The sequence below is a fragment of the Haliotis rufescens genome, unplaced genomic scaffold (genome assembly GCF_023055435.1).
Source record: "Haliotis rufescens isolate VD_foot unplaced genomic scaffold, xgHalRufe1.0.p SCAF_53, whole genome shotgun sequence".
In the NCBI taxonomy this organism is placed as follows: Eukaryota; Metazoa; Mollusca; class Gastropoda; order Lepetellida; family Haliotidae; genus Haliotis; species Haliotis rufescens.
In genome coordinates this window covers 2518007-2545879 of record NW_025964257.1, presented here as the reverse complement: position 1 = coordinate 2545879, position 27873 = coordinate 2518007, and the positions used below count along the sequence as shown (strand labels likewise).

Below are 27873 nucleotides of genomic sequence, written 5' to 3'. Positions count from 1 at the left end.
ATGCATGGACACCTATGTCACACCCCTTGTGTGCAATATCTGGGTTCCTGTGTCTTACATCTTGCGTCCCAATGCATGGGCTCCCGTGTCTCACCCTTTGTAACCCCATGCATGGACACCTATGTCACACCCCTTGTGTGCAATATCTGGGTTCCTGTGTCTTACATCTTGCGTGCCAATGCATGGGCTCCTGTGTCTCACCCTTTGTAACCCCATGCATGGACACCTATGTCACACCCCTTGTGTGCAATATCTGGGTTCCTGTGTCTTACATCTTGCGTCCCAATGCATGGGCTCCCGTGTCTCACCCTTTGTAACCCCATGCATGGACATCTATGTCACACCCCTTGTGTGCAATATCTAGGTTCCTGTGTCTTACCTCTTGCGTCCCAATGCATGGACTCCCGTGTCTCACCCTTTGTAACCCCATGCATGGACACCTATGTCACACCCCTTGTGTGCAATATCTGGGTTCCTGTGTCTTACCTCTTGCGTCCCAATGCATGGGCTCCTGTGTCTCACCCTTTGTAACCCCATGCATGGACACCTATGTCACACCCCTTGTGTGCAATATCTGGGTTCCTGTGTCTTACCTCTTGCGTCCCAATGCATGGGCTCCTGTGTCTCACCCTTTGTAACCCCATGCATGGACACCTATGTCCCACCCCTTGTGTGCAATATCTGGGTTCCTGTGTCTTACCTCTTGCGTCCCAATGCATGGGCTCCCGTGTCTCACCCTTTGTAACCCCATGCATGGACACCTATGTCACACCCCTTGTGTGCAATATCTAGGTTCCTGTGTCTTACCTCTTGCGTCCCAATGCATGGGCTCCCGTGTCTCACCCTTTGTAATCCCATGCATGGACACCTATGTCACACCCCTTGTGTGCAATATCTGGGTTCCTGTGTCTTACCTCTTGCGTCCCAATGCATGGGCTCCCGTGTCTCACCCTTTGTAACCCCATGCATGGACACCTATGTCCCACCCCTTGTGTGCAATATCTAGGTTCCTGTGTCTTACCTCTTGCGTCCCAATGCATGGACTCCCGTGTCTCACCCTTTGTAACCCCATGCATGGACACCTATGCCACACCCCTTGTGTGCAATATCTGGGTTCCTGTGTCTTACCTCTTGCGTCCCAATGCATGGGCTCCTGTGTCTCACCCTTTGTAACCCCATGCATGGACACCTATGTCACACCCCTTGTGTGCAATATCTGGGTTCCTGTGTCTTACCTCTTGCGTCCCAATGCATGGGCTCCCGTGTCTCACCCTTTGTAACCCCATGCATGGACACCTATGTCACACCCCTTGTGTGCAATATCTGGGTTCCTGTGTCTTACCTCTTGCGTCCCAATGCATGGGCTCCTGTGTCTCACCCTTTGTAATCCCATGCATGGACACCTATGTCACACCCCTTGTGTGCAATATCTGGGTTCCTGTGTCTTACCTCTTGCGTCCCAATGCATGGGCTCCCGTGTCTCACCCTTTGTAACACAATGCATGGACACCTATGTCACACCCCTTGTGTGCAATATCTAGGTTCCTGTGTCTTACCTCTTGCGTCCCAATGCATGGGCTACAGTGTCTCACCCTTTGTAACCCCATGCATGGACACCTATGTCACACCCCTTGTGTGCAATATCTAGGTTCCTGTGTCTTACCTCTTGCGTCCCAATGCATGGACTCCCGTGTCTCACCCTTTGTAACCCCATGCATGGACACCTATGTCACACCCCTTGTGTGCAATATCTGGGTTCCTGTGTCTTACATCTTGCGTCCAAATGCATGGGCTCCCGTGTCTCACTCTTTGTAACCCCATGCATGGACACCTATGTCACACCCCTTGTGTGCAATATCTGGGTTCCTGTGTCTTACATCTTGCGTCCCAATGCATGGGCTCCCGTGTCTCACCCTTTGTAACCCCATGCATGGACACCTATGTCACACCCCTTGTGTGCAATATCTGGGTTCCTGTGTCTTACCTCTTGCGTCCCAATGCATGGACTCCCGTGTCTCACCCTTTGTAACCCCATGCATGGACACCTATGTCACACCCCTTGTGTGCACTATCTAAGGTTCCTGTGTCTTACCTCTTGCGTCCCAATGCATGGGCTCCTGTGTCTCACCCTTTGTAACCCCATGCATGGACACCTATGTCACAACCCTTGTGTGCAATATCTGGGTTCCTGTGTCTTACATCTTGCGTCCCAATGCATGGACTCCCGTGTCTCACCCTTTGTAACCCCATGCATGGACACCTATGTCACACCCCTTGTGTGCAATATCTGAGTTCCTGTGTCTTACATCTTGCGTCCCAATGCATGGGCTCCCGTGTCTCACCCTTTGTAACCCCATGCATGGACACCTATGTCACACCCCTTGTGTGCAATATCTGGGTTCCTGTGTCTTACCTCTTGCGTCCCAATGCATGGGCTCCCGTGTCTCACCCTTTGTAACCCCATGCATGGACACCTATGTCACACCCCTTGTGTGCAATATCTGGGTTCCTGTGTCTTACCTCTTGCGTCCCAATGCATGGGTTCCCGTGTCTCACCCTTTGTAACCCCATGCATGGACACCTATGTCACACCCCTTGTGTGCAATATCTAGGTTCCTGTGTCTTACCTCTTGCGTCCCAATGCATGGACTCCCGTGTCTCACCCTTTGTAACCCCATGCATGGACACCTATGTCACACCCCTTGTGTGCAATATCTGGGTTCCTGTGTCTTACCTCTTGCGTCCCAATGCATGGGCTCCCGTGTCTCACTCTTTGTAACCCCATGCATGGACACCTATGTCACACCCCTTGTGTGCAATATCTAGGTTCCTGTGTCTTACCTCTTGCGTCCCAATGCATGGACTCCCGTGTCTCACCCTTTGTAACCCCATGCATGGACACCTATGTCACACCCCTTGTGTGCAATATCTGGGTTCCTGTCTTACCTCTTGCGTCCCAATGCATGGGCTCCTGTGTCTCACCCTTTGTAACCCCATGCATGGACACCTATGTCACACCCCTTGTGTGCAATATCTGGGTTCCTGTGTCTTACCTCTTGCGTCCCAATGCATGGACTCCCGTGTCTCACCCTTTGTAACCCCATGCATGGACACCTATGTCACACCCCTTGTGTGCAATATCTGGGTTCCTGTGTCTTACATCTTGCGTCCCAATGCATGGGCTCCCGTGTCTCACCCTTTGTAACCCCATGCATGGACACCTATGTCACACCCCTTGTGTGCAATATCTGGGTTCCTGTGTCTTACCTCTTGCGTCCCAATGCATGGGCTCCTGTGTCTCACCCTTTGTAACCCCATGCATGGACACCTATGTCACACCCTTGTGTGCAATATCTGGGTTCCTGTGTCTTACCTCTTGCGTCCCAATGCATGAACTCCCGTGTCTCACCCTTTGTAACCCCATGCATGGACACCTATGTCACACCCCTTGTGTGCAATATCTGGGTTCCTGTGTCTTACATCTTGCGTCCCAATGCATGGGCTCCTGTGTCTCACCCTTTGTAACCCCATGCATGGTCACCTATGTCACACCCCTTGTGTGCAATATCTGGGTTCCTGTGTCTTACCTCTTGCGTCCCAATGCATGGACTCCCGTGTCTCACCCTTTGTAACCCCATGCATGGACACCTATGTCACACCCCTTGTGTGCAATATCTGGGTTCCTGTGTCTTACCTCTTGCGTCCCAATGCATGGGCTCCCGTGTCTCACCCTTTGTAACCCCATGCATGGACACCTATGTCACACCCCTTGTGTGCAATATCTGGGTTCCTGTGTCTTACCTCTTGCGTCCCAATGCATGGACTCCCGTGTCTCACCCTTTGTAACCCCATGCATGGACACCTATGTCACACCCCTTGTGTGCAATATCTGGGTTCCTGTGTCTTACATCTTGCGTCCCAATGCATGGGCTCCTGTGTCTCACCCTTTGTAACCCCATGCATGGACACCTATGTCACACCCCTTGTGTGCAATATCTGGGTTCCTGTGTCTTACCTCTTGCGCCCCAATGCATGGGTTCCCGTGTCTCACCCTTTGTAACCCCATGCATGGACACCTATGTCACACCCCTTGTGTGCAATATCTGGGTTCCTGTGTCTTACATCTTGCGTCCCAATGCATGGGCTCCCGTGTCTCACCCTTTGTAACCCCATGCATGGACACCTATGTCACACCCCTTGTGTGCAATATCTGGGTTCCTGTGTCTTACCTCTTGCGTCCCAATGCATGGGCTCCTGTGTCTCACCCTTTGTAACCCCATGCATGGACACCTATGTCAAACCCCTTGTGTGCAATATCTGGGTTCCTGTGTCTTACCTCTTGCGTCCCAATGCATGGACTCCCGTGTCTCACCCTTTGTAACCCCATGCATGGACACCTATGTCACACCCCTTGTGTGCAATATCTGGGTTCCTGTCTCTTACCTCTTGCGTCCCAATGCATGGGCTCCTGTGTCTCACCCTTTGTAACCCCATGCATGGTCACCTATGTCACACCCCTTGTGTGCAATATCTGGGTTCCTGTGTCTTACCTCTTGCGTCCCAATGCATGGACTCCCGTGTCTCACCCTTTGTAACCCCATGCATGGACACCTATGTCACACCCCTTGTGTGCAATATCTGGGTTCCTGTGTCTTACCTCTTGCGTCCCAATGCATGGGCTCCTGTGTCTCACCCTTTGTAACCCCATGCATGGACACCTATGTCACACCCCTTGTGTGCAATATCTGGGTTCCTGTGTCTTACATCTTGCGTCCCAATGCATGGGCTCCCGTGTCTCACCCTTTGTAACCCCATGCATGGACACCTATGTCACACCCCTTGTGTGCAATATCTGGGTTCCTGTGTCTTACCTCTTGCGTCCCAATGCATGGGCTCCCGTGTCTCACCCTTTGTAACCCCATGCATGGACACCTATGTCACACCCCTTGTGTGCAATATCTGGGTTCCTGTGTCTTACCTCTTGCGTCCCAATGCATGGGCTCCTGTGTCTCACCCTTTGTAACCCCATGCATGGACACCTATGTCACACCCGTTGTGTGCAATATCTGGGTTCCTGTGTCTTACCTCTTGCGCCCCAATGCATGGGTTCCCGTGTCTCACCCTTTGTAACCCCATGCATGGACACCTATGTCACACCCCTTGTGTGCAATATCTGGGTTCCTGTGTCTTACATCTTGCGTCCCAATGCATGGGCTCCCGTGTCTCACCCTTTGTAACCCCATGCATGGACACCTATGTCACACCCCTTGTGTGCAATATCTGGGTTCCTGTGTCTTACCTCTTGCGTCCCAATGCATGGACTCCCGTGTCTCACCCTTTGTAACCCCATGCATGGACACCTATGTCACACCCCTTGTGTGCAATATCTAGGTTCCTGTGTCTTACCTCTTGCGTCCCAATCCATCGGCCCCGTGTCTTTCACCTTGTGTCCCAATGCATGGACTCCCGTGTCTCTCACCTTGTGTCCCAATGCATGGACTCCCGTGTCTCTCACCTTGTGTCCCAATACCTCGGCGCCTGTGTATCAGTCCGTGTGTCGTAATACCTGAGGTCAAGTGTCTCACCTCTTGTCAAAATGGTCTCACTATGTTGGTTCATGTGTCTCAGCCTTGTCTCCCAATGCATCGGCTCTCGTGTCTCTCACCATGTGTCGCAAAGGATAATCTCCCGTATCTCACTAGATGTGTCCCGATGACTGGGCTCCTGTGTCTCACCTCTTGTGTCCCAATGACTACTTTGCTATGTCTCACGTCTTGTGTCCCAAACCACGGGCTCCCTTGTCTCACCCTTTGTATACCCATGCAAGAGCACCTGTGTCTCACCCCTTATGCCCAATACCTGGTTTATTGTGTCTCCCTGCGTTTGTCGCAATAGCTGAGGTCCCGTGTCCAACCGTCTCCAATCTCACGTGTCTCACCTTTTGTGTCCCAATGCCTAGGATCATTGGATCTCACTCCATGGTTCGCAATAGCGGAGGTCAAGTGTGTCACCACTTGTGTCCCAATGTGTGGGCTTCCGTGTCTGATCATCTTGTCTCCCAATGCATGGGCTCCCGTGTCTCACCCCTAATGTCCCAGTGCATGGGCTCCCGTGTCTCACCCCTTGTGTCCCAAAAGGAATATAGGTCCCGTATCTCACAGGTTGTGTCCACATGTCTGGGCTCCCGTGTCCTACACCTTGCGTCCCAATGTCTGGGCTCCCGTGTCTCTCACCAGTTGTGTCCCAATGCCTTGGTTCCCGTGTCTCAATCCTTGTGTCGCAATACCCGAGGTCAAGTGTCTCACCTCTTGTCAAAATGAGTGGGCTCATGTGTCTAGACCCTTGTTTCCCAATTCATAGGGAATGAAGCTCCTGTGCTTCACCTCTTTTGTCGCAATGTCTTGGCTCCCGTGTGTCACCGCTTGTGTCCCAATGCATGGTATCCAGTGTCTAACGATTGTCTGTCACAATCCCTGGCTACCTTGTCTTATCCCTTTGTGTCCCAATCCATATACTCCCGTGTCTCACTCATTGTGTCCCAATTCATGGGCTCCCGTTTCTCACCCCTTGTGTTCCAATGCATCAGGTAAAGTGTCTCGACCCTTGTCTCCCAACACTAGGGCAAAAAGAAGTGCTCCAATGTCTAACAGCTTGTGTCCCAATGTGTGGGCACCGTGTCTCACCCTTTGTGTCGCAATGCATGAGCTTCCCTGCCTCACCTCTTCTGTCCCAATACATGAGCTAAAGTGATCCTTGTGTCTCCCATGTTTCACAGCTAGAGTTCCAATGTGTGGTATCCTTTGTTTCAACCCTAGTGTCAAAATATATGTTCTCCCGTGTCTCGACCCTTGTGTCCCAATTCATGGGCTCCTGTGCCTCACATTTTTGTGTCCCGTGTGTCACCTCTTGTGTCCCAATCATAGTCTTCGGTGGTGTCTCAACCTTTGTGTCCAAGTGCATGAGCTCCCGTGCCTCACCCCTTCTGTCCCAATACATGAGCTAAAGTGTCTCGACCCTTGTGTCTTAAAATCGGGGCTACTGAGTCTCACCATTGTGTCCCCAAACCAGGCTCCTATGTTTCACCCCGTGTGTCGCAATACCTGAGGTCCCGTGTCTCACCTCTGGCGTCCAATGCATGGGCTACCGTGCCTCTCTCCTTGTGTCCCAATGCCTGGGTTCCTCAGTTATTGTTGTTGGTTTATTCACGGTAATAAGGCCAGAGGTTCAAGTACATATACACATAGATTAACATTGAGACAAATGTTACATAATATTATTGTTCGGGGTATAACCTTTTCTTGATAAATGAACGAGCTTTTTCCAACCATGTGATATCTTGCGTTCATCAAATTAGTTTAAGTACATCTATTTTCATGTTCAGTTTGTAAGAAACATAAATGATTACTTCTTTAAACATTAAATTGAGGGCAGCTAAACATAAAATGTAGTTCATCATCTACTAGACCAGTATTACAGTGTTTACAAATTATTAAGGAATTATCTAATCCATCTCGTCTCCCTGTTACATCTTAATGGTAACTCACTTAACCGTTATAAGCATAGATATCGTCTCATTTCCTCACTCTAAACGCATATTTAGTACACAAAGTGGTTTTAACTTGATAATGATGAATGATATCGCAGTTTTCCAGAATCAAGCATAGAAGCGTGAAGAGTCACCTCATCAAGTTGCAATATTTTATTCGTTGCTTAAACATTGAAACAAAATGTTTTACACCCGACACACACTGTGCATTTCATACATTACCAAATCTAAACATAGTCTGACGTCCAAAAGAAACTTTACCAGTGTTTGAAATCACTCTTGCTCAAAAACAACAAAACATACATGCATGAAGTAAAGTTTATTGAGAAGATCAATATATCAACACAATCAACACTGAAAATGACAATCATACCGCGACCGAGAATGACGTCAGAGCCCCCAAAAGTTGGGTGTGGCACAAAACTCGAGCTTTCAGAATCATGGACAATAGGCAGAGTACATAAACAATCGCTCACGTTCAATAACAAGTTATTAGTAGCGTGTGTGACCACTAAATGTCTCAATAGGCCCCAAAAACTCGTCGTCTGATGAGGTCACGTGGGGTCTTATATTGGGTGCTACATGTATTAGAGTGTACAATATTACATTACGCCATTACCACATCATAACTGCTAGGACAATACACATTGGATTCAGAAACATGTTTATATGACATTTTCGTTCGGTCTCTGTCAGGAGGGTGGCTATATACAGGCGTAGTTGAGCCATGCTACCCTGGATATATTCAGCCAAGTGACATTCTAAATAAGCATATTTAAAAATTAAAGCAAACGTAAATATTTGAATTTAACTAATTCAAAGCTCAGTGTTTTGTTGCTGTGGGTTGACGTAGGGTTCCGCCATGTTAGTAGTGTTTACAATTCAGGAGAATGGATATATACAGATGTGGTTGAGCCATGCTACCCTGGATATATTCAGCCAAGTGACATTCTAAATAAACATATTTAAAAATTAAACCAAACGTAAATATTTGAATTTAACTAATTGTTTTGTCATTCAGAGCTCAGTGTTTTGTTGCTGTGGGTTGACCTAGGGTTCCGCCATGTTAGCAGTGTTTACAATTCAGGAGAATGGATATATACAGATGTGGTTGAGCCATGCTGCTCTGGATGTATTCATTTGACAACCTTCCTAACAAGCCCAGGGGTTCTCCATAGTATCGGTACACACTGAGATACCCAGCCTAAGCCAACTTTATAGACAAGCGGTCCTTTACAGATACGGGTCATAGTCACACATGTTTTGTGTATTCCCAGTGTACTTTGCAATATTATGTTTAGGCTCACAAACTCGTGAGGTGGTAGTGTTGCCTAGAGGTTAAAGTGTTTTCTCCTCCAAGCCTAAGACCAGGGTTCGATCCCTACATTCATGACGTCCTTCATGATGTTCAGATAGATTTATATACTGCTAAAAGCGGCCTTACACCCTCAGATGTATATTTGTGTGTACAGTTCCTTTGTATACAGACCTGATTGAGAACAATGACTGTGTAAATATGTGTATATGTTGTCTTTTTTTCATACTTATTGGGAAATATTTTAAATACAACATTTGAATGAACAATATTGTGTTGTGTTATCAACGTAACAAGGAAAATTGGGAATATTGGTGGTTTGAGGCACAGCAATTAGCTGATGCGTCCATTAGCCGTGTCAGGATGTGGTCGTGGGTTCGAATTCCAGATTCACCCTGGTGACGATCTATGGATTGTCGACACCATTCTATCATAACACTTTAAGGATACAATGCGGTACAATAATCAAGACTAGTCACGTCAAAACGGTACTAAGCCTTTTTTTGCAGCAACTAATCAAGTAAGTAAATCATTACATAGGCCCTTTCTCCAAATGATGGCAAACGTTCTCAACACAAAAACAAAATATTTGTTCATTCGTTCATTCTAAAAGGTTCAATGACTGTAAAGTAAAACCAGAATACCTCAGGTACAGATTACCTTTAGTCAGTGGTGAAGACATTTGAGGCGTGAAAGTCTGCTGAACTAGGTACATGTATACAACACATACTACTCCACTTGGAGACATTGGGGCTTTGTTATAAATAGAGTTCTCAGAAGAAATAACGTAGTGCTAAATGTATTGTGGCCTATTGAAGGTGCACTGGGCATGTTTCTTAGATCAGTTGAGCTCTGCTTTAATCAAGGTTGCAAGTTTACGACAGCATCCTTACTTAATTTGAAAAATGACACGAATCCAGGGCAATTCCTCATAGTGAAATCCTCATAGTGAAATCCTCATAGTGAAATCCTCATAGTGAAATCCTCATAGTGAAATCCTCATAGTGAAATCCTCATAGGCACCGATTGTTGCTGATACAATTCCATTATTTGAGTTGTACCATATGATCCCGTATTATATTTTCAGGTTAACACGCGACTTGCCTTTGCATGTGTTTGTTGCGGTTGCCACAAGTAGGGAAACACTTGATATCATCACTAATTGACAACAGATGTTAACCCGTGAAGATCCGGGGTAGAATAGGTCTTCAGCAACCCATGCTTGCCGTAAAAGGCGACTACGCTTGTCGTAAAAGGCGACTATCGGGATCGGGTGGTCAGGCTCGCTGACTTGGTTGATGCATGTCATCAATCCCAGTTGCGTGGATCGATGCTCATGATATCAATCACTGGATTGTCTGGCCCAGATCGATTATTTACAGACCGCCGTCATAGAGCTGGAATATTGCTGAGTGCGGCGTTAAACAACAAAAAGGGACAAGCAAAAACATAACAGATGTTTATGATATACAGTGAACTACGTTTAGAACGAACTGTTTTTGTGACCTGTTCATTTGCTGTGTATAGGCTTATATATGCTAAAAACGAACTACTATTGGACAACACAGGACAACATGGAGGTGGCAACCACGGCCTTCCTGTACAGGAGCATAATACAACGTTAGTAAACTGGGGCATAATCGGCCTTTCAGTACTGAACGTTGTATTACAACTGGATTTAACGTAAAGTGTTGTGGAATAACCAGTTGCGATGTATTCGAACTGCTGTAATTGTCATCAACCAGTGAAAGAGTTCCTGACCAGCCGGATGCAGGTCCCGCCACTGGTATAAGTATCTGTGTCTGTACAGTCGCATTTACACCTAGTCCAGTGAAAGAGTGCCTGACCAGCCGGGTGCAGGTCCCGCCACGGGTATAAGTATCTGTGTCTGTACAGTCGCAGTTACACCTAGTCCAGTGAAAGAGTTGCTGACCAGCCGGGTGCAGGTCCCGCCACGGGTATAAGTATCTGTGTCTGTACAGTCGCATTTACACCTAGTCCAGTGAAAGAGTTGCTGACCAGCCGGGTGCAGGTCCCGCCACGGGTATAAGTATCTGTGTCTGTACAGTCGCATTTACACCTAGTCCAGTGAAAGAGTTCCTGACCAGCAGGTCCCACCACGGGTATAAGTATCTGTGTCTGTACAGTCGCATTTACACCTAGTCCAGTGAAAGAGTGCCTGATCAGCCGGGTGCAGGTCCCGCCACGGGTATAAGTATCTGTGTCTGTACAGTCGCATTTACACCTATTCTTTTAGTAACCCGCAAACGTTACATTACGGTATTGCGTGACAACGATAATTACGATGGACATCGATGCAATTGGGGTTGGAGGTGATACTATTTTTATTTATATTTTACGAGCGCTTCTGAAGGTTCTTCTTCCGCACTCGGAATGTTTTGAGTAATAAATAACGTTTACTTTGATACTCCTACGCACTGAGATGGTCACAACATACTCCTTTGTTCATTACATACCGTATAAAGTTAAGTATACATCTCTTACACATTCTGTAGTGAGTTCAGAAACAATATGCTACTGAAATAAAATACTTAAATGAACATGAATTGTGCACTAAAAAGTCCAATGCAATATGAAAATTGATACATAAAGACATGATTATATCTTACGCCTTGTCTCATTGCCTTGTCTAACGACCATAGAAGATCATCTTCTTATATCCCTTATACATGACAAAATAGCGGCTGGTTGAATGAGATGCTGACTAAAAATATCCGGGCCCATAGTGTACAATAGCGGACTGGGTGCGCAGAATACTGACTTAAAAAATGACTAACAAGGGACAACAAGGGACTTGGTGAGCAAACATACTGACTTGAAATGTCTTGACTTATAGGACTGGGCAAACTGGATACTGACTTAGACGGCCCTGACAAACAGGGAACTGACTTAGACGGCCCTGACAAACAGGGAGCTGACTTAGACGGCCCTGACAAACAGGGAACTGACTTAGACGGCCCTGTCAAACAGGGAACTGACTAACAGGGAACTGAATTAGACGGCCCTGACAAACAGGGACCTGACTTAGACGGCCCTGACAAACAGAGAGCGGACTTAGACGGCCCTGACAAACAGGGAACTGACTAACAGAGCATGGTGTACATGTAGCTAGTATCTGAGGCTGACGAACTTATTCCTTGTTTACCTGTATAGAAGTTACAAATCGTATAAACCTAATGCAATGCTGAAAAGTAAAAGACAGTACAGATGTTGATGCAGCTGAGCGGCGAGCAGTGGATGTCCATGAGAGTTCTGAGCATATCCGGAATCTTAAACAGGTTGGAAGACTAACATTTAGTCTATGAAATCTTATATTACACAATATCCTTCTTGACGCTAAAAATAATTAAAAAAACTTTCCCGATGCCGATTTCATATGTGGAATAGAGCTAGCTAGAGCTGGGTAGACTTGCTTGTGTATACGTTTCTAGAGAGTGTTTGTCCTGCACCATGACTGTGGAAACAAAAACAGTTTGGTCAACACTTCACCTAACTTAGAATCACTGCCCCATTCCGTAAATTGTTTAAAGATCTACGTCTTGGATAAGTAGTTGTAAAAGCGGGAGTATAAATGTGTATGAATATCCAATAAAGCTGCACCGTTTAACCGACAAATAAGAACATATCCAATGGATACGGTACTAATGCTATTAAAGTGTAAAATGTCGACTTCACTGCCTAGCTATATATTGCGATATGGAGGGCGTGACCTCTCATCCTGAGAATTTGGTGGAACGCAGAACACGAGATGACCTGATGTTTTATATTTCTCTGTCGGGGCGGTTGGGTAGCCTAGTGGTTAAAGCGTTCTCTCGTCACGCGAAAGACCCGGGTTCGATTCCCCACATGGGTACAATGTGTGAAGCCCATTTCTGGTGTCCCCCGGCGTGATATTCCTGGAATATTGCTAAAAGCGGTGTAAAACCATACTCACTCACTCTATATCTCTGTCTTGGTCTATGGCCGTATGCAAAAGGAGACCTGATGTTTTATGTATCTCTGTGTCTCTTTGTCCACCTATGGCGGTATGCAGAACAAGGCATCCATCTGGTCAGGAATGATACACCTGACAGTTACGAGGCTTCTCATGATGTGCGCCTACTGCTGGATATCAGGCCTCGCCGGTGTCTGCACAGAATACATATAAAAGAAACAATATGAGGCAAGGCACAATCTGTTGGCTGACGGATCTCAACATGTTTCCAACGTTTCGGAACAGGTGTACCTGCATCAAGGAGGTGATCAACGAATGGGTAAAGAAATATTGTGTGCAGGGATTATTGGTACTCACTGGATATATGCAATCGTGCCTATGTTATCTTGCTCTATCCAGTTGTTGATCACTTTTGGATAACGGTACTAGCATCTGAACTGGAATGTCCTACTGTACTAATAAAGAAGTCAACCTTGTCTTCGATACAGTCAAACAATGTTCCGTAAAATGGTGTCCATTTCTAGTAAAGGTCTCAACGTTGTAATGAACGCCGTGTGTGAAATTAAGACATTATCAGTTTGAAAAATGGGTTATCGAAAACTGTGTGAGTTAGCAGACAAGTTAAAGTACGTTTCAGAACCGAATCAGATTTACTAGGAGACTATCTAGCCAGGACGTGGTGCACCATTAATTAATCTTTTCTCCAATGCTTTTCACAACATCCCTCCATGTTCAGAATACCATGTTGTACACATTCGGCATCGTCCTGAACGGGGGACTGTGGGCCTTGCAGGAGGCAGTAAGCGGCAAAGAAGGGGATAAGCAAAAGACACACCCAAACGCTGTGGTCACTTCCTCCTTAGTCGTCATGTCGTGAACAACATATTGATGCTTAACACAGTTGTCTGAGGCATGATATTTTAACACTGTTTAAATATACAAAATCTGGGTTCAGTTTTAGTATTGCCGATATTGAATTCGGCATGATGGCTTAGTGCTGACCAAACTTAACCAGAGTCACTACGTGACAAATGAACCCATGATCTGCATAATCAGTACAGTCGTTAACAACAGCAGCGCTGGGATGTGTGCTCGGTTAGTTCACACGAAGTAGACATTCTGAGGGATGTTGGTAAAATAACACAAATTCAGGATAATTTATCAGCATGGGATTCCCTATCAAGGTAATGTAATATGTCAGTAGACCCTGGATAGTTTGTGTCTCAAGCCTCTGACGTCCCTCTGGAGGTTCTGGCACTTCTTCTTCGGTGGGAGCATCTTCAACTCGTTCGTCTTCTATTCACTATCAAATAATACCCGATCGTTCTAAGTTTTCCCCATTTAGTGAGTCTGGGCGGTCTGATCCTTTCCTGTATTCATAGATGGACTGAGAGTAAGTAAAACTATGTGAGTATAAAGCTGGTGTTGCGTTTCTTTATCATGTGAGTGTGAATGCTGATAGAGACAACTTGGAGTAAGCGTCGTTAGACCAATCACTCCTTGTGCGGACAAGGCGAGTTGCAAAGTCAGGGCGTAATATAATTGACCACGATGACAAGGAACGTCAGTACTGTTAGTAACTGTAGTAGGGTCGCACTTGACGCCCGAAAGCAGTACCGACATGGTGACGATGCGGATACCAAGAGTGCCGTCGTGGACGTATTTCTTCATTCTTCTGTACATTGCTCATATTTCAAGTGAATACGCTTGCTGAAATTTATAAAACCACACACAATGACCATAGTCTTCTAGTTATATAAAGACATAAACTTAACTGTACCCACGTGTCACACGGTTTTTCCAAAGGGTTTGTTCCATTCGATGTGTAGAGTTATGTCCCTTAGACGTACCAGAAGCCTATGATACGAGTTCCCGGTTCGCCCTGAATATGTGTCTAGATTTGTCGGAATCGTACCCGTGCTCGTGCGTTTCGTCACCGTGATCAGCCTTCAAGGCCCCTTGACATATAGGTGAACTTTTGTATGGAGTAGTTGGAAACTCACTCACTCACTCACTCACTTGCTCGGTGTATTTATGCATGCGTGAAAGAAGTCTTATGCAAGACGTATACACAAAGTAAGTCATATTTCGTACAGTACGGTATGGTCGTATAACCTTATTTGCAATATGTTCAGAATCGGTAGAATGTATATACTTGTAAATCAGAGAGTGTGGGGAGGCTGAAAACTGAACGTCCTGTTGTGAAGACCTCTTTTAGGCAGACCTGTGTTGTTGTTGTTGTTGTTGTTGCTGTTGTTGCTGTTGTTGCTGGTAGATGCAGAATGTGTCGGGTATGTGCAGATACGTATTTGTAGGTGCAAATAGATTATCTAACTGACACCGATCTGCGCGTTATTTTACAGCTGACAGAGACATCTCAGGCGATGACTGCTGTTTTGCACATTGGACAAGCAGAATCCCGTTATGTCAAGCGAGGACTGTTATTGTGCACATTACATGACCAGGTGTTTGACTTTGTAGGAGGAATTACCATAGTGTCCAAAACGAATGCATGTGCCTTCTCACCAAGAATAGAAAATCTACAAATCTGAGTATATGAAAAGGTTATTCTATATTTAATTAACAAATGTTGATTTCGTTAAAGAAGGAGATGAAGAGAAAATGTATTAAATGTCAGGATACCAAAAAGCTTGAATTTTTAATTATTTTCTTTGCGGATCTTTTCCCCTGAAGACTTGAAGTCGATGGTTAAAAAAAAGAAAGAAAAAGAAGCACTTTCAAAATAATTTTTAGTTTTTCATTAGATATTAATTTTATTCATAATTCAATGTCGTGATGGCCGCAATTTTTTAAATATGAGTTTTATATACTGTGTCAGGACATGCATGAATACAATATGTGATTAGCGTTATTGCTAAATGAGACTCTGTTTTCTCCCATTCGCCTGATTTCTACGATCCAATTAATAAAGGTCACGCCGAATTGTCAACCTATTGTTGTCATGACGACATTTTGTCAATATGTGACGTGACGACATTTCTATCATTGTGCACTGGACGTCATATGATTTTAACTGACCATGTAAGTATCAGTACATGCAAGGCACTGTTGTTATTTCACGTTGTGTTTAATGTAAACGTATTTACAAAGTCAACACGTGAAACGGGCCAGTATAACCCGACTGAACACAAACTCTCAATAATCTAAATATGTTTTAGATTTTTAAAAATGAGATTAATTCGGTATTTAGAAATTTGTATGCGGGAAATACAAAATTTAAAATTTTAAGATTATGTCAATACATGTTTTACGAGAATCGTTATGATGATCATAATGTATGATAATTAAATATAAGTGAGCTTTGTTATGCATACTTTGATCAAAACGTTTGCTGTTCACATATCCACAATTTAGATGTTTCTATTGTTGTGATGGGAGACTGATGAAGTTAGTAACTTTACATTTACGTCACGCTCATACATATTTCATCTGGGATAAAAGTTATCTTTCCATCACAAGGGATAAGTATTTCAAAGTTTCAGCCATACAGGATTTTTTTTTATTGAAGAAGGTACTCATTTAATTCTTGTTGTTTAAAAAGGAAATATAATGGATTCTCAATTTCGATTGCTTTGTAAATAAATGAATTCACTTTTACAATTGGTAGAATATATCAGTAACTGAGATTGTTAGTGGATATATTCTCGAAGGGGGTTAAAGTAGTGTAAAAGTATTGTCCCCCTGAGGGTGTATATAAGACCACGTCTTTCAAAGTATATATTTCTGTCACGTTTTTAATCGTAGCACATGTGTTGTTTTAATGTTTGGCTAAATCTGTCAGCCATCGCCAACAACTGAAGGGATGATGTAAATCCGGCTGGGGCCATGCAGGTAGCAAAAGTACTGTAAGTCCCCATGGTCCCCAGTGTGGTGATCTACCTTCAGTTGGTGGCGATCTATAGCCCATTGTTATATTGTGTTGTTGAATGGTAATACATTTTTACATGCTTTTCAACTAGTTTTAAGTAAATCTGTGATATGATAGTTATTATACTGTCCTTCGATGACAGAATTCTATATAGCTTAAATATATATTATTAATGTCAAATTTTGTCTTGTCACGATGTGGCTGAAATATTGCCGATGTGTCGTTAAACTTAAACTCACTCACTCACCCACTGAAAAAGATAAAAAAGTATCACTGCTGCTTAATTTGGGCTGTACTGAGACCTGTTAATGCATTTGCTATGGCGACATACTTGGAAAGTCACTGGAAGACTGAAAAGGAGAAACTGTATATATGACACATTTATCTGAGGCTTCGAACTCACGCGGTGAAGCATGGAAGGTGAAATTGATAGCGGCTCTCAAAGAGTTACCATCCTTCCAGGTACTAGCCCAAAAGCCACTCACTTACTCACTCACTCACTCACTCACTCACTCACTCACTCACTCGCTCCTTTGCCCGCTCCCTCACTCCCTTGCCCGTTCCCTCACTCACTCACTCACTCACTCGCTCCTTTGCCCGCTCCCTCACTCCCTTGCCCGTTCCCTCCCTCGCTCCTTTGCCCGTTCCCTCCATCGCTCCTTTGCCCGTTCCCTCGCTCGCTCCCTTGCCCGCTCCCTCGCTCCCTTGCCCGCTCCCTCGCTCCCTTGCCCGTTCCCTCCCTCGCTCCTTTGCCCGCTCGCTCGCTCCCTTGCCCGTTCCCTCCCTCCCTCCCTTTCCCGTTCCCTCCCTCGCTCCCTTGCTCGTTCCCTCCCTCGCTCCCTTGCCCGCTCCATCCCTCCCTCCCTTGCCCGTTCCCTCCCTCCCTCCCTTTCCCGTTCCCTCCCTCACTCCCTTGCCCGTTCCCTCCCTCGCTCCTTTGCCCGTTCCCTCCATCGCTCCTTTGCCCGTTCCCTCCCTCGCTCCCTTGCCCGCTCCCTCGCTCCCTTGCCCGCTCCCTCGCTCCCTTGCCCGCTCCCTCGCTCCCTTGCCCGTTCCCTCCCTCGCTCCTTTGCCCGCTCGCTCGCTCCCTTGCCCGTTCCCTCCCTCCCTCCCTTTCCCGTTCCCTCCCTCGCTCCCTTGCTCGTTCCCTCCCTCGCTCCCTTGCCCGTTCCCTCCCTCACTCCCTCTCTACAAAGCAAACACGTTACAATAAAAGCATGTTTCGGTGACTGAATTGGCTTTCAATCTCCCAACTTGTCTGAACGTCAATAACTGGACAGGGAGAACAGGGGTTCCTTCTTGGCCAGTTCCTATTGTTAAGGTATGAGTCGTGACTCCATATTCCAGATTTATTTTTCCATTTTCATTTATCACCGTCAAAATGTAATCTGGATCGGTAGCGTTTTTTATATATAAAAACTCTTCTAACCTTTGCTGGTAGTGAGAGGTGACGATGGATCGGTTGGTCAGGCACGGTGACTTGAACTGTAAGTAATCCAGTCTTGACCAGACAATCCAGTGGTTGACATCATGAGCATCAATCCACGCAGTTGGGATACGATGACATGTATCAACAGTGAATATGAATGCCAAATTCCTTTCCTCCAAATTGGTATCAGCAGAACATTATACACGGAACAAGAAAAAAACAATGAGCTTTTATACGATGAACGACAACATTTATTATTTTCCAAAATATGGTGCAGTGCAATTGATACAATAGAAACTTCTCACTGTACATAAAACATAATACATAATAAGTAACACAGAGCATCACTGTGGCTCATCAACAAGGTGAGAGATGACATCATCATATCATCAAGGGCTTTATATTCTTCCTGGGACGATGGCACCACCGGCATGTAGTGAAGCAACACGACTTTACCAGCTGAAGGACAAACAATATCAGAAACAAGACACCAGTGGATACTAGCCGATGGTTTGGACGCGGTGGACCAGTCGTTTAAGGCGCTGCAATCTATTGTGTAGAGTTGCTTCCCCTACACGTGCCGGAACCCTATGACGGGGGGTTCGAATCTCAGTTACATCCTGATTATGTTTCCAGGTTTTTCAGCATCATGCTCATACATTGTGGTCTGGCTTTCATCCAACAATACTCTACCACGTCGTTGACATGACTCAAATACTGTTCAAGGCGGCGGGGAAAAACAAACATACCCAATAGTAGAAACTTGCCACCAACATATATACAAAATGTACTAGCAGCAAGGATATACAGGCAACAATTAGAAATTACTAACCTATGGTATAAACATGGAACCAAAGTATTCCAGCTAATAAATAAGAGGCTATTGTAAGCTAGTCATCAGTATATAAAAGCCACCATATTATGCTAAATACATGAAGAAATACGTCATCAACGGACACAGGATCCCTGTTTATATCAGTCATTAGTAGTTACCACTTACAAACATGGAACCAAATTATTCCTGCGAATAATTGATAGGCTAGTGTAAGCTAGTCATCAGTATATAGAAGCCACTATTTTATGCTAAACACATGAAGAAATACGTCATCAACGGACACAGGATCCCTGTGTATATCAGTCATGGTAGTTACCAGTTATAACTCCCTGGCTACACAATGCGAATTAATAATGTTAAATATACACCAGTAGTTAGTAACCCAAATACGTACTAGATCTAGACATCAGTATTATACATCACCAGTAGTTACCAGTCATACACCAGTAGTTAGCAACCACAAATACGTACTAGATCTAGACATCAGTATTATACATCACTAGTAGTTACCAGACACCAGTAGTTAGGAACCACAGATACGTACTAGATCTAGACATCAGTATTATACATCACCAGTAGTGACCAGTTATACACCAGTAGTTAGGAACCACAAATACGTACTAGATCTAGACATCAGTATTATACAATGTACATCACTAGTAGTTACCAGTTATACACCAGTAGTTAGCAACCACAAATACGTTCTAGATCTAGATCAGTATTTTACATCACCAGTAGTTACCAGTTATACACCAGTAGTTAGCAACCACAAATACGTACTAGATCTAGACATCAGTATTATACATCACCAGTAGTTACCAGTTATACACCAGTAGTTAGCAACCACAAATACGTACTAGATCTAGACATCAGTATTATAGATCACCAGTAGTTACCAGACACCAGTAGATAAAAACAACCGGAACTTCTAGAAAGCAGAACGTAAAAGCAACAGTAATCACAAGACAGCAGTGGTTATTACACATACATTTGTACAGACATCATCAGTTATGTGACATAAATTGGGACAAAACATCCCTAGATACAATACCACGGTAGAGACACAATACTAGTAGGTACAAGGCACCAGTAGTTACAATATGTTTTGGGAAGATAGACACAATTTTTATGAATAACAACTTCTTTAATACTGCTTGACAATGGTATAAGGATCTATACCGAAACGTCGCTTTTCCCAGTATTAAAGAAGTTGTTATCCATAAAAATTGTGTCTTGTCATCCGTCAACTTCGAAGTAATGCCTATCAAACAATATTTTTGGGGGTCAAGACACTAGTAGATACAATACCCTAGTTAGGGCAAGACACTAGTAGGTACAAGACGCCAGTAGATACTATAACCTAGTAGGGGCAAGACACTAGTAAGTCAAGGCACCAGAAGATACAATACCCTAGTTAGGGCAAGACACTAGTAAGTCAAGGCACCAGTAGAAACAATACCCTAGCAGGGGCAAGACACTAGTAGGTACAAGGCGCCAGAAGATACAATACTGCAGAAGTGTGAAGACACTACTAAGTACAAGGCACCAGTAGATACAATAACCTAGCAGGGGCAAGACACTAGTAGGTACAAGACGCCATCAGATACAATACCCTAGCAGGGGCAAGACATTATTAGGTACAAGACGCCAGTAGATACAATACCTTAGCAGGGGCAAGAGACTAGTATGTACAAGAAGCCAGTAGATGCAATACCCTTGTAGGGACAAAATACTATTAGGTAGAAGACGCCAGTAGATACAATACCCTTACAGGGGCAAGACGCCAGCAATTACCAGACACAGAGAGAATCTCAACCTCGTGCCTTTTGATATGTTATTTATTATCCAACATCATTCTTCCAACTTGTTTAGTTTGGAGACAGTAATAAGCAGTGTCTTAAGTAAAAAAAACAACTGCTAACAGCTTCAGTAGCAGAGCCATTAGTGATGTCATTTGTCACAATGGTCTGAAAAGAATTGTGATGCAATTGCATTGAAGCGATATCTACAATGTAGATATCGTTTGATCTCACACAAGCGATATCTCCTGTGGGACCCAGATTTTGATATAGAAATAGTTACTAGACACAAGTAGTATTGTCCCACCAGTATTTGCTAGACATCACCTGACATCAGTAGATACAACTAGGTGCTTGAGACCAGTATATGCCTGTCACCACTAGGTACAGGTGACAAGTATATGCCAGACATCAGTAGATACAACTAGGTGCTTGAGACCAGTATATGCCTGACACCACTAGGTACAGGTGTCCAGTATATGCCTGACACCACTAGGTACAGGTGACCAGTATATGCCTGACACCACTAGGTACAGGTGACCAGTATATGCCTGACACCACTAGGTACAGGTGACCAGTATATGCCTGACACCACTAGGTACAGGTGACCAGTATATGCCTGACACCACTAGTTACAGGTGACCAGTATATGCCTGACACCACTAAGTACAGGTGACCAGTATATGCCTGACACCACTAGGTACAGGTGACCAGTATATGCCTGACACCACTAGATACAGGTGACCAGTATATGCCTGACACCACTAGATACAGGTGACCAGTATATGCCTGACACCACTAGGTACAGGTGACCAGTATATGCCTGACACCACTAGATACAGGTGACCAGTATATGCCTGACACCACTAGGTACAGGTGACCAGTATATGCCTGACACCACCAGGTACAGGTGACAGGTATATGCCTGACACCACTAGGTACAGGTGACCAGTATATACCTGACACCACTAGGTACAGGTGACCAGTATATGCCTGACACCACTAGGTACAGGTGACCAGTATATGCCTGACACCACAAGGTACAGGTGACCAGTATATGACTGACACCACTAGGTACATGTGACCAGTATATGCCTGACATCAGTAGATACAACTAGGTGCTTGAGGCCAGTATATGCCTGACACCACTAGGTACAGGTGACCAGTATATGCCTGACACCACTAGGTACAGGTGACCAGTATAGGCCTGACATCAGTAGATACAACTAGGTGCTTGAGGCCAGTATGTGCCTGACACCACTAGGTAAAGGTGACCAGTATATGCCCCACACCACTAGGTACAGGTGACAAGTATATGCCTGACACCACTAGGTACGGGTGACCAGTATATGCCAGACACCACTAGGTACAGGTGACCAGTATAAGCCTGACGCCACTAAGTACAGGTGACCGGTATATGCCTGACACCACTAGGTACAGGTGACCAGTATATGCCTGTCACCACTAGGTACAGGTGACCAGTATATGCCTGACACCACTAGGTACAGGTGACCGGTATATGCCTGACACCACTAGGTACAGGTGACCAGTATATGCCCCACACCACTAGGTACAGGTGACCAGTATATGCCTGACACCACTAGGTACAGGTGACCAGTATATGCCTGACACCACTAGGTACAGGTGACCAGTATATGCCTGACACCACTAGGTACAGGTGACCAGTATATGCCTGACACCACTAGGTACAGGTGACCAGTATATGCCTGACACCACAAGGTACAGGTGACCAGTATATGCCTGACACCACTAGGTACATGTGACCAGTATATGCCTGACACCACCAGGTACAGGTGACCAGTATATGACAGACATCAGTAGATACATGTGACAGGTATATGCCTGACACCACTAGGTACAGGTGGCCAGTAAATGCCTGACACCACTAGGTACAGGTGGCCAATATATGCCTGTCACCACTAGGTACAGGTGGCCAGTATATGCCTGACACCACTAGGTACAGGTGACCAGTATATGCCTGACACCACTAGGTACAGGTGACCAGTATATGCCTGACACCACTAGGTACAGGTGACCAGTATATGCCTGACACCACAAGGTACAGGTGACCAGTATATGACAGACATCAGTAGATACACGACACCAGAAGGCACTAGACAATGGTAGATTCTAGACACAACTAGATATAACAGGAACACGTGCGGACTAGACATACGTACTTGACAAAGACATAGGTACTTGGCACCTATAGGTATTAGAGACCAGTAGGTCATATGAACCAGCAAATACGGGTTAAGCACAAGATACGAATAGATAAACTCCACTCAGAATGAGACATCAGATGGTACTAAACTCCACTAGGGATGTGACACCAGACGGTACTAAACTCCACTAAGAATGAGACACCAGACGGTACTAAACTCCACTAAGGATGAGACACCAGACGGTACTAAACTCCACTAGGGATGTGACACCAGACGGTACTAAACTCCACTAAGAATGAGACACCAGACGGTACTAAACTCCACTAAGAATGAGACACCAGACGGTACTAAACTTCACTAAGAATGAGACATCAGACGGTACTAAACTCCACTAAGAATGTGACACCAGACGGTACTAAACTCCACTAAGAATGAGACATCAGACGGTACTAAACTCCACTAAGAATGAGACACCAGACGGTTCTAAACTCCACCGAGTACTACACTTAACTGCACAAAATGGCTGTCAGTTAAATTGTTCCCAGTAGTTTGGACAGTGACACATGGTTACTGCTGTGTGGGACCTACACGGTTCTGACAGGAGTTGGGGCAAATAGCCTTCGCCGTCTCTCTGAAAGGTTTGTACAGCTTGAAGTAAAGAAATAGCTTGATGATGTAATAGGAAGAGTTAACCGCCCAGAAACCTGCCTTGACACCTTGTATCTGAACCTTGACGGAGATTACGATAAAGATGGGGATGAAGGTGAGGAGGTAGATGATGGTCGTGATGTGGATCATCTGAGATAACTGCACCTTATTCATGATGTTAGGACCTATGGTGGACATGGTAGGACATTTCATGAAGGACCGAATTCTCAGGTAGCAAGTCGCTGTAGTGCAAATTGGGATGATCAGTATGTTGAGAACCAGCAGAAGAAAGAACCAACAGTTGGAGGGGGTTAAATCCATGTACATGATATCTGAATGTGACTTGAGGTCAACTGTGAAGAATGATGGCACAACATGGTACAGGCTACTGATCGCAATGTTGATGGTCCAGGAAAAAGCCACGAAGGCAAAGACACGTTTCCATGTCACCAAGCGCTTATACTGCAGCGGCCTGCATATAGCCAGGTAGATGTTTACTGAAAGGGCGCTTACGCTGTGAGAGACCACGCCACTGAGACTAAATATGGAAAGTCGAAGGTGTATGTCAAATTGAGCAAATCCTGGACGAATAACAAACAATACTATTACAATCTGTATAACACTTTCCTGAATGACTTCAGCTACAGCATGGTTTATCATGAGCGCTCCAGAGAATCCTCTCATGCCAGGGGTTCTGGCAAGGATGAAGATAATGACGATGTTTCCAATAATGCCCAATGCGTTGACTAATCCAGTTATCGCCGCTGTTATTATTGCCGTGTCTGTGAACAATACAGTTGCATTGTCCTTGTCCATTTTAACGAATCTGACCGCAAGGAATGATAACAAATGTCACGCTCCAACACAAAGTATAGGGACATTGTTCATGCTCGGTGTTGCTAACCTCCAATGGTATGTCCTTGCCAAGTGGATGCCTTTGTCAGGACTTTGTGTTGACAGATTAATTAAGTGTTGCACAACTTTTTCATTTGATCCACTTTCTATTTCTGGGGATGTTCTTCTGGCAATTGTCACTGCAATAACAAACAATAATTAGTATAAATTAGGAAATCTGACATAATACATCACCTCATTCTCCAGTGAGAGAGAGAAAAAAACGAGAGTGAGAGAGAGAGAGGGAGAGAGAGGAGAGAGAGAGGGAGAGAGAGAGGGGAGAGAGAGGGTGCGTGAGAGAGAAAGAGAGAGAGAGAGAAGGAGAGGGGGGGAAGAGAGGGGGGATAGAGAGGGAGAAATAAATAAATAATGTTTGTGAATGTGTGCGAGTCATCTGGTTCATACCACGTTCTAGCTGCACATATAACAGATATTTAAGGACATTTGGATGAATATACAAATACCTTTTCTATATATATGATCATCGTAGATGCTTGTAAATGTATGCGAGTCATCTGGTTCATACCACGTTCTAGCTGCACACATAACAGATTTCTAAGGACATTTGGATCAATATACAAATACCTTTTCTGTATATACTAATCGAAGATGCTTGTGAACGAGGAATGTGTGCGAGTCATCTGGTTCATACAACGTTCTAGCTGCACATATAACAGATATCTAAGGACATTTGGATGAATGTACAAATACCTTTTCTATATATACTGATAGTAGATGCTTGTGAATGTATGCGAGTCATCTGGTTTATATCACGTTCAGCAACATCCAGCCATATTACGATATTCGTTTGACATAGACAAAACGGACCATGAAATCATGACTTGAATTTGGATCTGCCTCACTGTTGTGAAATGACCAGTTTGTTATATACCAAAGCCTTGTTACAACCCTTATTGTAAAAATAACTCTTAATGTAAAAATATTTTACATTAAGAGTTGCGGGTTCACCCTTGTTTCAACTCTTAATGTAAAAAATACTCTTAATGTAAAAATAATTAAGGGTTGAAGTGATAGATAATATATTTTTACATTATAATACTTATCGAACTTTCATGAAACTTCGCAGATTTAATTGATCGTTACTTTGTCAAGATGTGCAAATAACTAATCATTTTTAGATCCCCTCTCTACAACGACCACCTGGTTGTTATATTCAGGCTCCATAAAAAGGGTTTATAACCCCTAACCCTTTTGACCGATTTTTATCAAACTTGCTGTTTTACAAAGGTTTTTTTCGATGCTCTGCAAGGCAAGGTTATTATCCTAATACCGTAACGAACAAAATGGAGGGCTCAGCCCAAGCAGATCAGACCAAGTGGTAGATGATGTTGGGTTGTTAGAATGGTCCATAAACAGTGTTTTAGGCATACAATAATAAGCAGACATACATGTAAGCTAAATTTCGACCAATCAGATGCCTCGGTTACTATAGTATATTGCCATGATGGTAAATCACTGAATATCGATTAATCAGCTCTGCAGATGCCCTTTCCGTTACCATGGAAGCAAGGTAGTACTACACTAACACAAGTGGCTCTACTTTTTGTTGTTCCTGAATAAACGCGCACAGTTGAAGGAAGCTATTACGAATAATAAGTCTTCACTTTATTCAGTACTTGTAGGCCACGGGACTTTATGTACAAACGAAATACAATTTAGATGCAAACAATATAAACTACAACTCATTCCTTTGCATTTTATATTTGAAAAAGCAGTTTTAACATTATTGCATATTATCAAAGTTGGAGTATTTTGTGTTCTTACAGCATTGGCGTAAAAAAAAGTACTATTCTGTATTCATATTGATAATAGGGTCTTGCGATGACAGTAGTGTCTTAAACCTCAGATGGCTATGACATAGAACAGTTTTAAGAAAGTGATATTCCTTTTTCGATATGGTTTTGGTTACAAGTTTACATTTTCTAAATTCACGAGGAATATTGAACTGAACCTAAAACGATTTTATTTACAGTTATACTACTCAAACAGTTCTCACATGAAATGGATGCTTTAAACTGTGCATAATAAGCCATTTAGGGTTTTTCGCATAAATTATCATGCCAAACCTGAAAAAAGGTTTTAACTGCTGGCGTAACATATTTAAAAACGCGGTTTTATTACCACATGTTTGAAAGCACCAGACATCACCAAATCCTAATCTAAAAGTAACAGTTTCGTTACCCAATTTATGTGGCCTTGTTCATCGTACAACTGCAGCATATTGTAACATTTTTTTTGGTATACGAGATTCTGCATATTATAAAGAGACAGCCAATATTTGACACATTTCAAAACAGCGAGCGACTGAATAGAAAATCTGCCAGACTCGGTTCTATGTCACTGAACCCCTAAATTCCAGCCCTGTATACAAGTATTGGTGTTATCTTTGTATCAAAACATTTTAAGTAAAAGTGAGGCGAGTATGGTTTCAAGGAATGCATACTAATTAACAGGACCATGAACACCTTTCTTGCCTCAATTGGAATATTATTTAAGCGTTTATGAAACAAACTGAAACAAAAAGGGACAAAGCATACACCCTTGACTCACACCCATGAAATTTAAAGTCACATCGGCAATATTTCAGCCATATCCTGACTAAAGCGATACATACATTAAGGAAACGTTAATTTAGACTATTTAAAAACATGTCAGCAAAGGACAGTAACATTACCAGTCTTATCATAGATATTAATTTTTAAAACTAGTATGTGACCATAAAAAGCTATTACTAAACAGAACAATACATTGGAAAAACGGACTATAGATCGCCAGCAATTGAAGGTAGTTCACCATACTAGGGACCATGGGGACTTACAGTACCTTTGCTACCTACATGGTCCCCTCAGGGTTTACACCATCCCTTCAGTCGCTGGCGATTTTATGCAAGTTTAGCCATTGATTAAAACTAACATATATACTACGATCAGAATCGTGGTAGGCCTAAATGTACTTCGAGTGATGTGGAAGTTACGTATCCTCTCTGGGGGACAAAAATTTTACAGTTCTTTAACCCCTTTCAAGGATACAGCCACTGACAATCTCAGTTGTTTATTTAATCTACCAAATTTAAAACAACATTTATTTATTTTGCTTAACAGATTAATAAAATATGTTCAAACAGTTCTATCCTTTTAAAAAACCATTGATCAAATGAGAACTAATATTATTAAAAAGATCCTTGACAGATGAAGATTTGAAAAAACTTATCCTTTGTAATGGCAAAATCAACACAGTCAAGCAGGACATGCTTGACCGGGATTCTCTCATCACATGGGATACAAAATGGAGGATCCTAACCCTTCAATAAATGTGTATATCTCGAGTGGCCAATACGACATCGCTGCATTGCGACC

At 44.0% G+C, this 27873-nt stretch overlaps 3 protein-coding genes across 3 annotated transcripts in view; all 3 read right to left on the bottom strand.

The window, feature by feature from the left end:
- Nucleotides 1-27873, bottom strand: part of LOC124128749 (cell adhesion molecule 3-like) — a 184717-nt gene that overhangs the window by 50579 nt on the left and 106265 nt on the right. The gene's annotated exons all lie outside the window — the stretch shown is intronic.
- LOC125374173 (octapeptide-repeat protein T2-like) lies at nucleotides 17611-18795 on the bottom strand. The gene is made up of 2 exons (XM_048385014.1): nucleotides 18752-18795; nucleotides 17611-17893 (listed from the first exon to the last, which is right to left on the bottom strand). Exons 1-2 carry the CDS (start codon nucleotides 18793-18795, stop codon nucleotides 17611-17613), a joined length of 327 nt encoding a protein of 108 aa, XP_048240971.1.
- On the bottom strand, nucleotides 23522-24418 carry LOC124126431 (allatostatin-A receptor-like). Its single transcript, XM_046489871.2, has one exon. The coding sequence runs from the start codon at nucleotides 24416-24418 to the stop codon at nucleotides 23522-23524; it is 897 nt and encodes a 298-aa protein (XP_046345827.2).